This window comes from Xiphophorus couchianus, chromosome 23 (assembly GCF_001444195.1).
Source record: "Xiphophorus couchianus chromosome 23, X_couchianus-1.0, whole genome shotgun sequence".
Classification (NCBI taxonomy): domain Eukaryota; kingdom Metazoa; phylum Chordata; class Actinopteri; order Cyprinodontiformes; family Poeciliidae; genus Xiphophorus; species Xiphophorus couchianus.
The window spans coordinates 6,797,387-6,811,653 of NC_040250.1; the positions used below are offsets into that span (position 1 = coordinate 6,797,387).

Genomic DNA, 14,267 nt, shown 5'->3' on the forward strand with positions numbered 1-14,267 from the left:
GTTTTCCCTGTTTCTACAAATCTAGATATAATAGTGTTGTATGACATATTTATATTTTTTATTTTAGATAAAAGCAATTCTTCAAATATATTTCTCCACTTTGTCTCACTTTCTAACATGCTTAGAGAATAATTTGTTTTTGTTATGTATCTCAACCCTCTTGCTTTACTGAATAATTTTTGTAGATATAAATCTTATTTTTGAATTACTTTGACGTTGATGACACATAAGTTGTCCAGGTTGTTTATTTTGGAGTGAATATAAGTTTTTAATGATTTCTTTTTTAGGTTTTTTTGAATGAAATAGAACAATCTGTGTTCTTTCAGCACTTTTTATGCATCAATTTCTATTGAAAATACATTGTTGAATACACCAACCTTTAAAATTAGATGTTTTTATTTCATTTTCTGGAGCTGAAATCCCTTGAAAGTTTTATTTTTTTGCCACTCTAGATAAAGATGTTTGTTAGGTACGTTAAATCTACTAATTTGTATATGCATAAATAACAAATAATCTACTATTGCACTGCAAAAACACAAAATCTTAGAAAACAAAACTAACTTGTAAATAACTTTTCAGCAATATATAGGTGATTGTTTTAAGTCAATAATTCCTTGATATTGATGAAAAATACTTATTCCACTGGCAGATTGTTCCACTTATAAAAAGGGTAAAATGTCTTATTATAGATGAAATAATCTCCCAATGGAACAAGTACTTTTTCATCAGTATTAAGGATTCTTTTTTACTTAAAATAAGCTGCCATGTTTTGCTGAAAAGTTATTTGTAGGTTAGTTTTGTTTTATTTCAAGTGTAATAAGATGTTTGCACTAGAAACTAGACCAACATACTTGGTGAGAGTTTGTGTTTTTGCAGTGTGGTCACTTTTTCTTAAATTTGCACAGAAAAAACTTAACATGCAAAAAATAAATTCTTGAAATTTTGGTGGAAAAAAAAAGTCTAAACTGCTTTTTTGATAAGGACTGATCTGTATTTGCTTTAATAAAAAATGGAAAAAACATTTGATGCATAGTATTTCTAAAGGGGGAAAAGAGAGTAAAATAGATTTTTTTGGATTTTTATACAATTTTATAATGTTATTCTCTCATCAAAAATATAGCTGGAGTGTTGCTCTGATTGATTAATTTAAGTATCTGGCAGGACCAGTTCTTAAATCAGGTTTTAAAAACATTGGAGGCATGCATTGGGCCAACATTTTGTCAGGAGTGTTTCCTCTGTCTCACCTTTCACATAGATGTAAACTGAGGTGGAATGCGCTGAGCCAGATTTGGAGTAATTGCAGGTATACGTCCCCGTGTCGTTGGCCGTTAAGTGTGTAATTGTGAGTCTGCTGCAGTGCGAATAATGCTTGGAGTCACACTTTTCCACATTAACACCCTCCTCCAATTGGATCAGTCGATTTGCAAGGATCCATTGTAAGATGCCATGACCTCTGAAAAAAAGGAAGAGAGAGAGAGCGGCGCAGATGATCATATTTACCAACTATGTGCATATTTCAGAACTATTTTTAAAGTGTCACAGCTGGCAAACGGCCTTGCAATCTTTTCGGTTCAGGACGACAGCGGCTGCTTCCCCCCCTTTGGGGATTTTCTGCCCTGATGTTCATCCTGAGTTTATTTGGAGTTAATCTCGAGTCACCCGATACCTTGAACTTTCACATGGGAACATGTTTCTCTTGAAAGACGTGCTCAGCTAACACATTCTTTCCACGCAGAACCCATTTTAAAACTCTCATTAAAGCGATCCCAGAGGAACATCAAACATGTCAAGTATGCTGTAGACTTTGCCTGCAGAAATTTTGGGTTAACCAACCTTTAGTTCTCATCCAGTGACAGAAAACAACGCAGGCCTATATGCCTCCGAGAGGCTCACCATATATCGCCTTGTAGGGAAGCATTACATTAGATAGCCACTAGTTTCTGTGCATTCTTTGCAAGCCTGCGAAATGATAAAATGCCCCAAATACTTTATAAATGTGAATGTAGTACACTTGGGTCCCACCAGCTCTAAAGGAAATAGCGAGGGGCCGATAAATTTGGACCACCACCACTGGTTCCTGTCAAACACTCTCCCCGTTTTGCTGTGGTTGTTTATTTTTCCTCTGGTCTGCAGCCTCATACAAGACATAAAAGCAAGACAATTGCATTTTTGAACTCTCTATTGGTGCTGCTGTGAAAACAAATCAAAAACTAGATGAATGTGAACTGGATTTCTCTGGTTTTGTATGGTGATTGCAATTAGCCATTAATGGTCACGCCTTCAAAACCAAGTCCACCAAAATACCAACAGATGCATAAAAATTAAGAAAGTTTCATAATAAATATTCATATTTTGAATATTTCTTCAATGAACTATTTACTATGTCAAGTTTTTTAAGACCATACACTGCAAAAACATAAAATCTTACCAAGTACTTTTGGCCAAGTTTACTGCAACTATTTTAATATACTTCAAATACGACAAAACTAACTCACAAGTAACTTTTCAACAAGACATATGACATATTTTAGTATTTTAAAAATACTAGGATTTGAACATATTTCCTCATGTTATAAGTGAAATAATCTGCCAGTGGAAAAAGTACTTTTTCTTCAACATTGAGGAATTATTGATTTAAAGCAAGCTCATAAGTTGCTGAAACGTTACTTTTAAGTTAGTTTCTTCTTATTTCAAGTGTACTAAGATAGAAACTAGACCAATAATACTTGGTACATTTTTGTGTTTTTGCAGCGTAAATCTGGTTAATTATTATTTATGTTAAAAATATCGATAAGACCTCATGCATCTTTGGGGAAGTGTAGACTTCACCATCACTGGTGTGTTGCGCTGCATACCTGCAAGTGAGGTTCAACGAGTTTCCCTTATGACGAACCAGTGGATTATCAGAGGGACGGATTTTAGGATCCCTGTCCACATGTCCTGCAAAGACACATAAACACACACAGCTCAGCATTTACAGTCCCTCAGTAATGGTGTGTGTCACTCACTATTTCTCGCTAGGAATGCAAAACATCGGTGGAAATTCCCATGATTCACCACATTGCTATGCTTTGGGTTTCTTTCTTTTGTGCCGTTCTGCCCCTGCCTCTGCAAAGTGGTGGCCCGCTGCGTGTGTTTCCGGCACAGGAGGGCAGGTTGTTGAGTCGGATGGAGGTCCGGGCCGAGCAGCTGCTTGGACAGAGTCAAAGAGCTGCTGCATGTGTCAACCAGATTCTTTTTTTTATTTAGACCTTGTATTCTGAATGTTTGATTCTTTCTTCTATCGCTGTTTGTCCTGTCGGTGAAATATGTTTCAAATCACTTCCACAAAAAGCTAAAAATTATTTCAGAAACACGTTGTTACTGCTCTATATGTTATTTTACACTGGTCACGTAATATTAAAAAATATAAATTGAAAAAATAAATATTTTTTCAATTTATAAATTTGGAAAAATTTATATATTTTTTCAATACATTTTGATAAAATTTTAATACATTTTCATATTTTTTTCCAATTTACAAATGGGGGAAAAAACTATAATTTTTAACATAAAATTTAAATGTTATAAATTTGGTAAAATTTATAAATTTTTAAAAATAAATTCAGGTAATTTTTTTATACCTTTTTCTGACATTTCTAAATTTATCTAAAATTTTTTAAAATTTAACATTTTATAAATTCTGGAAAAAAATTATACATTTTTCAAATTTTATAAATTCAAAAATTGTATAAATTTTTCTAATTTTGCCAATTTTTGGGGAGATGTCAGTTGGTTTATAATCAGTAACACATATAAAGACATTGTTTTTATATGGGGATAATATTACCCTTGGTTTTCACAATTACTGAAGAAAAGTAGTAAAAAATTGTTTTTTTAATTAATTTGATTGTATTTTTAGCAAAGTTTTTTATCCACAAATGTAAATTGAATAGAAGAAATCCTTGTTTTGTGAGTTGGAACCTACTTAACTACTTTCAGTGTATTATCTAACTTCAACTTATGTACACGAAGCTATAATAACCCCTGGCTGTTGTTGCTACTTCTATATGGTATACTGTTCTTTGTACACTTGTTGCACCTCGTTCTTTAGTAATAATAATAATAATAAAATATCTCTTTGCAGAGTCTGTTGAGAGGTCTCTCTAACAGAGGAAGCGCTGTGTGACTCCCCCTGATGTTCAGGAGCGATCACAGACCCTGATGTGGTTTCCTTCTTTTCAGAAAATCCCTGAACAGACTGACACGGCAGCCCAGAACACGAACTTTATCAGCTCTATCCTTCAAACGTGACCGTCTTTGGGGAGGACTAAACAATGAAGTCGCATAAACCCAAGCTGGTGGACATGCATGTGTAAGCACATATGCACCTGGAAACCCTGACAAGCACAAAGCGTTTAGGAATACACACACTCTGCACGCTGGCCAAGTATTTTCCTATTATTTGGAACAGCTGTTGTGCTAAGAATGAGCCAGCGTTGGCACTGGTACTTAATATCCACTTCCTAACCAAATATTACAACATCATTGTTTTATTGTTTAAGCCTGAGCAGACTGGGAGGGCTTCTCTCTCACACACTGTCATGTTGTTTCACCACATAATTTTAACTACATCAGAGATTTTCTGCTTTTAGTGTCTCCATACCGCCCCATAGAACCATTTCCCATTTTGTGACCCCAAACAGTTTATTGGGATTTTACTTGATAGAAACTATAAGGTATTGTGAAGTGGAGGAAATGTTATACTTGGGTTTCTTTGTTTCTTTAGTAAGAGAGTTAAAAGTGAAAGATGGATATGTATTCAGCCTCCCTGAGTCAACGCTTTGGAGAAATACTTTTGTTACATTTACACAGTGGAGAAAATACTCCTCTGATCGCAGCATGATACTGCCATTACCATGTTTCTTATTACAAATAGTGTTTTATGTTTAACTTTGGTCCGATGTGATCAAAGCCGAGGTAAAACTGATTTCTTAGGACTTAAGTTCAACAGCGGCTTTCCTCTTGCCTCTTTTGCATAATGACAAGTGTTGGGTAGTAACTAGTTATATTTACTCAATTACATTTATTTGAGTAACGTTTTTGAAAAAAATTACTTTTAGGAGTATTTTGCTATGCTGTACTTTTCACTTTAACTTGAGTAATTTTATTTTGAAGTATTTCTACTCTTACTTGAATAAAATTTCTAGATTCTCTTCACAATAATTGAAAAACAAACATGTTTTAACCAAAAATTCAGCAAACACAGAGACACACCTGCAGTTTCATAACTTTTACTTTGACGGAAACTGATTTGGAAAAATTTCTTTTGCCTGATTTCGTTATTTTTTGTTTCTTATATTAATTATTGTCATTTATGTCCTTAAAATACCAAAATATCCACTTCATTTTATATTTTGTTCTGTTTGATGGTGTAATTTTTAAATATTAAATGATTAATTTGATCAGTTTCTCATTATTTGAGTAAACTTTTAATCAAATACTATTTTACTCGTACCTGAGTAATTTCTTGGTCGGCTATTTTTTACTTTTATATGAGTAAAATTATGTTTTAATATCTCTACTCTAAGCTAAGTATAATTGTTGGGTGCTCTGCCTCCTCTGTCTAAGACTAATTGTTATCTTAATTCCCTTCCAGAGCTTTTAATCTCTCCTGAAAAACACTTTTTCCATTTGAGATGTTCAAACGTTGGAATAAGTTTTTTCTGCTTCAACCTTCCCCACATCTTTTTTCCTGACCTTTCTGCTGTATTTCTTCATCTTTGCGATGCTATTTGTTTTCTAAAGAACAGCATCTGGATTTATACTGAGATTAAATTACACACAGATTAATTCTGTTTGCAATTATGTGATTACTGAAGGAAAACGCTGGACTGGATTTCATGTAAGTGAAGCAGAGAAAGTGAGAAAAACGTTTCATTTTTTTTCTTGGCTTGTTGCATTAAATACCAATGAAATACAGCTTGGGTCAAACTGACGGCCCAGGGACCAAATCTGGCCCGCTGTAGCTTTTTATGTGGCCCTCTAGACTCCAGACATCAAATTACATCAATAAGTCCATAGAGTTTTTTGCAAATCTGCAAAATTTTAACAAAATTCCTACAAAATTCACATGAAATTCCCGCAAAATCAATTGATTCTCACATTTTTCCTAATTTTACAATAAATTTTCTTCAAAAATTGTCAAAAACATTTAATTTAAGTCTATTGTAAAACTTCTTGCAAATATTTCTAAATTAGCACCACAAACTTTGTGATTTTGATAGCAAAAAACACAAAAACAATCACAAAATCCTGGAGGGACTGAAAATTTTTTCGATATTATTTAATTTTAAGAAACATTTACTGAGCATATTATAATAAAGCAGCTATTTATTAATATTTTAACAGTTTAATGGATTTTATCGATACCATCTGGCCCACGAGCCCTTTAAGAACTTTCAGATCTTGATCTGGACCAAAATGAAAATGAGTTTGACATTGCTGTTATGAACTTAAATAAATAAGACTGAGTTATATTTTGAAAATCAAAACCCGCCAATAGAAAAATGATGTGAAAATTGGGCATCCTGTCCTCTTAAACTGAGATAATTTCTGCCCCTTTTCCTCGGTAATGAAATACAGATGGATGAAACAACAGGGGTCACAGGCATGAAAATAAAGACGAGAGCAAAAAAAGAAAGAAATCTCATCGTTGTCTTTCCCACAATTCCCACCTGCCGCTGTCCAGCTCTGACCCTGCAAAGCATCCAGACACTCCTAAGCTCCTGTACCAGCTGTGTGATGCATTCCTGCTGGATATTTTCTGAAGAATCCCAGAATTTGTGTTTATTTTGATGGTTCAAAGGCCCTGGAGCTGGTTCCTATTAGCATCTATTACAGGGAAAGAACAGGCTTGGATCAAACCGTGTTAAGGAGGAAGAGGGCGGGTTATTTTCAGCTCAAGCCACTAAGATTATACCAGCTGAATAATATTAGAGGTGGAATAATAAACCAAATAAACACAATATAAAACGATTTATAACCTTTGTCTGCGATTAAGCCAGAGAAAATGTTTCCTCTTTTAGATCAGATATGATTACTTAAATGATTTTTGCCAGAAAAATTAGAGGGATTTTCCTTTAACTTTCTTGAAATTCAGAAATTTACATACGTGCTCTTTAGTCAAGTTTCTGGATAAACATGGTTCTACTTATTATAAAAGCTTGGTTATAAAAAGATGAATATATTGTGTCGTAAATCACATTTTCCTTTGTTAGAAAATACGGTTTGTAATACTTTTATCCTTAATACAAATACAACCATCCATCACTTTGAGAAAACGTAAGCGTAACAATTCAACTGTTTTCTTTTTAAATAAAACATTTAACAAATTTCATGTAGAAATAGAAAAATAATGATTTAAAAGTTACGGATGTTTGTAAAGGCAAAGCGTTACATAAACAGAAGTCCTGTGACAGGAAAGACCTCTGGCAGCAAGTCATCCATTTTGAACCGTGCATGATAGTCGCTTGCAACAGCTGTTGCATAATAAAAACCAGTATTACTGTAAGAGATGACTGTAGAGTCACTGAATCAAACAGGAAAACCCAAGACTCTGCCCTTCAAGTGCTGGAAATAAATATGCGGAATTCCCTTTTCTTCTGAAGAAAATACATCACACCTTCCTGGCTTCCTGTCCTGTTATGACAAATTATGACAAAGCCGGCAGAGAAAAAGGGAGTCTATCTTTTATTAGTTTGGTTTTTTTGGAATGCTAGTCAACGATATTGTTCTCTTGTTTAACCTTCATGACAATAAACAATATTGAGATCGGGATGTAAGATACAGCATAAAATTCATATCACAATGTACAGCTCTGGAAAAAATTAAGAGACCACTTAAAATTATAGATTTCTCTGGTTTTACTCTTTATAGGTTTGAGTAAAATGAACATAGTTCTTTTATTCTATGAACTACTGACAGCATGTCTCCGAAATTTCAAGTAATACTTTTGTATTTATTTGCAGAAAATGGGGAAAAAGCTCAGTAACGAAAAAGTTGCAGTGCTTTCAGACCTCAAATAAGGCAAAGACAACAAGTTTAGATTTATTTAGAAACAACAATACCAACAATACTAATGTTTTAACTCAGGAAGAGTTCAGAAATCAATATTTGGTGGAATAATCAGGATGTTTTCAATGGGGTTCAGCGCAGTGGGCTCTTCATTTTTTCCAGAGCTGTATGTTGTGATATAATTTATATAAAATTTATATACCCCCACTGTCTGATCGTGACATCTGCCGCGCTCCATCTGAGCATCGCGCTAATACCACGGGAGGTTAAACCTGAGCTAGGTTCAGATAATTTATGCTTTTTTTCATTTGCCTTTTTTTTTAAAGAAGGTTTTATTGGCTCTAGTGGCTTTTATTTGATAGTTAATTGATAGGAAAGTGAGTAATGAGAAGGGGAAGACATGCGGCAAAGGTCGCCAGGCCGGGAATCAAACCTGTGACGGCAGGTTTGATATGGAGGCCCAACAATTAATCTGTCTTTTTAACGAGCTCTTCCTTTGCTTCCTGCTTGCTCTGTTTTGTTGCCAACCTGTTACGTCATCAACAAGTTTTACCGTGGTTAGCCGTGGCTACAGATCTCTATCACAGGCCACATTTCTATCACTTCTACAGTTTATATCCACATTCCTAATTGAGAAGGAGATAAATTGGATTTAAATGCTGCAAAAGTGGATTTATGTTTCCTAAAATCCCAGCACTATCTCCACCATAGCCACCTGCCATAATAAGAAACATTTGTCCTGCAGTTCTCTTTCACAAGCAGACTTCTTAACCTCTTCTCCTTTTCTGCCAACTGCAAGGTTATGACAACAGTTACTGCAAGCGTCTTTTTTATTAGTCATTTATTAGCCTGTGGAGATTTGGGGGCAAAATGCCTTTGACTCCTCTTAAAACTGCAAAAGAACTGAACATCTGGACAAGATGGGTGGCCAATCTAAGTTATATAAAGCTGAGATGAGCCAAGAACCAGGAGTCTCCTGCATGGGAGTCCAGATAAGTAAACCTAAAGAATTCCTGCTCCATATCGTGTGATTAGGGCAGGCAGTTAGACAGAAGCCCCATGAAATTAAAATTCCCTGCAGGACATAAGGAAAATATATTGCTGCATGCATCCAGATGGACCAGATGTTCTAATAGTCCAATAAGAACAGAGACATATAGAGTAATTTGTAAAGAAGGACGTCTTGGGGGGAGTGATTTTTCTTCTTCTTGTTTGACAATCCATGTCGGGGTTTTTTTTGTTTGTTTTTTGTTTTTTTGCCGATGCGTCTCAGACGGTGCAGTGAGACGCATCGCCAGTGAGCAATGAGCCCCCGCTGAACTCGGCTGACCTCTCGTCACTCCTATTATTACGTGTATGAGGGAAATGCAATAAATGAAAGCAATGTAAGTCTCCACATTTATAAAAAAAATATGATTCTCAAAGCTTATTTATGAAATCAGAAGAATTATTCCTCTTGCTGGAAGAAGAGTTTAACTGCCGAAGGTTATAACTCAACCTGAAGCAACTTAAAAGTTAAATATTAACAAATTACCTAACTTTGTTCCTTAGGCTCCATAATTGACAAAAAAAAGTGCTTTTATGCCAACATGAGTCATTGAATTGAAAGTAGCCCTATAAACATGTTCAATTCACAGTTATCTATCAGATTCTACTTTATTCCAGTTCAAATATGTGTCTTTCAATAGCAGATCTTCAACTGTTACTGCAGGGAATTATGGTGTTCACCAGGGCTCTGCTTTAGTTTCAGTTTAGTTTGACTTACAAGTCCTTATTCTGAGCTTCATTTTTACAATATTAGCAGTAAAGTTTATATTTGCATAAATTGTTATGCTGATGACACTCAGTTATTTACATTAAACAGATCAGTAACTAATGCTACATTTTCAAACTTATTCTGAGAAAATAATAAGATCAGTTCTAATTTATATAATATAAGCAACACAGTCTTATGTCTTGTTACAGTGAACTATGGTGTCCCTCAGGGTTCTGATTTAGGCTCAATTCAGCTTTTCTTACACATGCTTCATCTGAGGGCTTCTTTTTCACAACATTAGCAGTAAATATTATATTGTATCACTTGTTACGCTGATGACACTCAGTTGTACCTCAGTGAATCCACACAAAACTGATCAGCAACTAATGCTCCATTTTCAAACTTATTCTGGAAAAATTATTCGCTAGATCAATTCTAATTTATATCATAAGGAACATATTCTCATCTCTTGTTACAGTGAATTATGGTGTCCCTCAGGGTTCTGATTTAGGTCCTATTTTATTTTCCTTTTACAAACTACCTTTGGGAGCAATATTGTGGAAGCAGTTTGGGAACATATTTAATTAACATAACATTTTCTTCCATTGTCACAGTAAAAACACCCAGTGGTACTTATAATTTATTCAACGTCTGTCAGTTATGAAGCTACAGGCTTGTCTTGAGGATGCAGAGTTGGATGACTTATAATTTTCTTTTTTCAAACCCAGATCTCTAAATGAAAATAAAAATTTAAATGCAAACAACAAATATTCTTATTTTATCTGTGTTACCATGAGCTACATTTGTTTTGGGAATCACAAAACGTTCTAATTTTTATGGAAGAAAACATATAACAACATTTTTGATTGGAATAAACGTATTTAATTTAATCAATCTTATACTACGTTTATCTATTTAATGTTGCCAAGTAATGGTATTTATCTGGTTTAAATATATGTTAAACATAATTTCCAGTTTTTATGAACTGTGTTTTTTTATTTATTGTTATTATATTTATTTTTTGTGTATTTCTTTGGATTTCATCCATGTTTTAAAACTTCTACATAAGATTTCACTCCTACAACTTTAAGGTTTTTGTTGTACTATTTGTTTAGTTGAGATTTGTCGAGTTTCTTTATTAAATGCCATTTTTAAATCTTTATTGCCTTTTATTTATGTGGTTATTGCTTCTCTGCATAACTCAGAAAATGATAAAAATGATTCTGAACCTTTTATTTTGTTGAGTTAAGAGTAACTCATCACAATTTTATGTCCTTCAGCAAACCTGTTACACACATCAGCAGATTGTCCCTTATAAAATGACTAATGACTCTACCAGTCGGCTGCTCCTCAAAGAAACAATGCCCCCTGCTTCCTTTCTGCCATTGTCTTGTGCATCAGGTTCGAGATATTTAAAAATCATCTCAAGAAGCTATGGGAAGACATTTTTTGTGCTCAGGTAGCGTGTCACATTTCCGTGACCTTTACTAGCCAGAACAATTCCAAGCTGCCTCTTGTCGCTGCATCCGTTTCCTGCGTGCGTCTTTCCCACGCTTTGTGCGTGGACAGTGAAGGAAATCTACTTAAAAACACTGCTAACAAAAGCTTCATATGCTCAAAGTGTGTGTGAGTGGGAGGGAGGCGAAGGGTAAGAATGGGAACAGTGTTTCCTTTGTTTGGATGGGCTGTTTATTTGGAAGCCTTAGTGTGTATCGACCTGACACAAGGTGGAGGAACATCCATGTTTTCTGCTCCGTGTCGTTTTGCAGGAGCTGCTCTCAAACAATGAAGCTGATTTCACAAACAGAAAAAAAAGAGAGAGGAAAACTTGCAATGTTGTCTTCCTCACTCAGAGATAACAATTCCTGGAATAAACTCTTTTTCCTCAAAAATAAAACAAAGAGCAAAGTCTTGAGAAAATCTAGGAAAAACAGATTTGTCCATGAAATCACTCTTATGTTTCCAGAAAGAAATCTCCCAATTTACCTGCCAGGTTCAATTGATTTTTACGACCCAAATTTTTAAGGAACTTCAAAGGGACAATACTGCCTCTAGCGGATGATGTCAGAACTTCAACATCCAAACAGAATGTCCTAAAATGTGGGTGTTTTCTGTATCCATATTTTAAAAAATAACCCATAAAAGTTGGGCCCCATTTATAGATTTACAACCAGCAGTATGAAACGATTCATATTCAGCGCCTCCTTTAAAAGTAGAGCCCAAAAACAAACAGAAGTGCTGCAATCATTCACTGAAATGAATCAAACTGCCCAATATTCACGCTACAATTTTCTCTCCACAGTTGTATTCAATATCTTACCAGCTGTGAGTGATGAGCAGCAGAAGATGACGGCGAGCAGTTTGAAGCAGCTGGAAGAAATCATCCTTCCACCATCAAAAAAAATAAACAAAACGTGCGTTTAAAATATTAAGTCCCTCTCGGAGATTCTTTAGATCCAAATATCTACCAAAGGTCCCCCCTTTGGAGCGCTGTCTGTCGTTTCAAACGCGTCTTTTAAATCTGCAAAGCCTCTTTCAGGTGAACAAGCGCAAAGCTGCGGCGGTTCTGACGTATCCCATGTCCATCCAGGTTTCGCGGGGGAGCCCAACTCCAGAACCCGCGGCGAGGAGACGGATGGACCGCTGTGTCAGCAGGGCAGGTGCACCAAAAAGAGTGAGAGGAAAACTAACATGTAATGGTAAATAAAAGTTTACACAGCTCCCTTTTGGAGCTTCTTTATGCGCGTAATAAACCAGAAGAAGAATCAATCAGCGACCGGCTTTCATGCGCGCCTTGGATCATTTCTCCTCCCTTTCAGTCTCTGAGCTGCACTTATCCATGCGTGACATCAGTTTTGTGGAGACACAGAGGAAGGACGCAACGTCACAGTCTAAAAAAATTGGCTGAACAAATCGTAGAAAGTGCTTATAGACCATACAAGACACGGTTTTTCCCAAGTGCATTTGTTTTCAGTCTAATTTACTGTTACCCTCACATAAAACCCAACCTTTAACTTAAACAAATTAACTGAGATCTCTTATTTTTGACCATTACAGAAGCAACACTGTACAAAGGTCACAAAGTGGCAGAGGAGAGTAGAGTACCCAAAAATTGAACTCATATAAGAGTAGCACTACTTTATGTTTTTACAAAAATAAAAGTGAAAAGTAAAAACGTATTTGGTGAAAAGGCTTCAACTAATGAATAATTGATCAAAAATATTAAATTATGCAAATTTTTTGTTATTTTAAAAGCCATATAAATTAATAACTAAATTGCAAAAGTAAAAAGCTCAGGCAAAAGAAACATTTTCACACATCAATTTTATTCAATGTAAAGTTGATTAAACTAACAACAACTGTGTCTATCTGGTGAATCTTTGGTCAAAACAAGCTTTGTATTCACTCAGTGAAGTTACTCTCACTTGGTAGAGAATCCAGACTCAAGTTAGCGATGCTTCATACTACATTTTTCCAGCAAAAGTAAGAAGTACAGCACAGTAAAAAAAAATACTCCTAAAAATACACTTATTCCAAAATGTTACTGAAGTAAATGTAACTGAGTAAATGTAATCTCTACCCAGCTCTGCAAAGCAGTGATTTTTATCAATAATTAACATTAAAACTTTAACTGACCAGGATTTGAAATTCATTCATGGATACAAAGTTTGCTTCTACAACTGAGATTGAAGATTTTCCAGGTGTTTGAAGCTCAAAAAGAATAACTTTGTTAGTAAATCAAGTCGATCTGTGAGTAATTTAGCCTCAGCATAAAGAAGGCTGTTTAGTGAAGGTGGTGGCAGCATCATGCATTCATGCGCATGCATTCTGAAACCATTAGAACACTAATGGTTTCAGCTCATCGCCAACAATTAACCAGTGCACCATGACTCAACAGAGCTCATCAACACGAGGCTCAGTTTGACACAAAAAAATAGTAACACGTAAATAAATACATGTCTCATGAAAACATCTATGAACAATGATAAAGAGGAACAATATATTCCAGAAAAATGTGTTTAAAACAAAGTATGAAGACATCTGCTCATCTTTACCCAAAGGACTTTACTTTCTAACATGGAGGACACCGTCAGTGCAGTCATTAGAAAAGAAAATAATGAAAAGAAAAGAGAACATTAGTAAATATATATAAACAACCTTAAACATACTCCCAGAATTTCCATTTGAGGTTTTAGTTCAAAGCATCATATGTTAGAATGGCCCAGTCAAAGTCCAGACCAGGGTAAAATTGTGTATCTTTAGCATAATAATAAAAAATTATGTTGAGTTTGAGCTTTTTTGAAGAGAAGAATGGACTGATTTTAGCTTTCTGTGAAAAGTTGATAGAAACACATCCCAAATGTAAATATGTCAAAGTCAGAGATGATCGAAAATAACTGCATGTCATTTTTTGTAATTTTTTAATCTCAAGTGCACAATGTTATGTTTTAAATAA

At 34.9% G+C, this 14,267-nt stretch overlaps 1 protein-coding gene across 2 annotated transcripts in view; it reads right to left on the reverse strand.

Moving 5' to 3' along the window:
* kdrl (kinase insert domain receptor like) overlaps positions 1 to 12,639 on the reverse strand; it is a 56,533-nt gene extending 43,894 nt beyond the window's left edge. Inside the window, exons 1-3 of one of the 2 annotated variants that reach the window (XM_028009070.1) lie at positions 12,132 to 12,195; positions 2,856 to 2,940; positions 1,245 to 1,453 (exon numbers count right to left, since the gene is read on the reverse strand). In XM_028009070.1, coding sequence (XP_027864871.1) covers positions 1,245 to 1,453; positions 2,856 to 2,940; positions 12,132 to 12,195 — 358 coding nt within the window. Of the gene's footprint in view, positions 1 to 1,244; positions 1,454 to 2,855; positions 2,941 to 12,131 lie in introns of both variants that reach the window. The other variant, XM_028009071.1, reaches the window with a different exon arrangement.
* Positions 12,640 to 14,267: the final 1,628 nt, after the last annotated feature.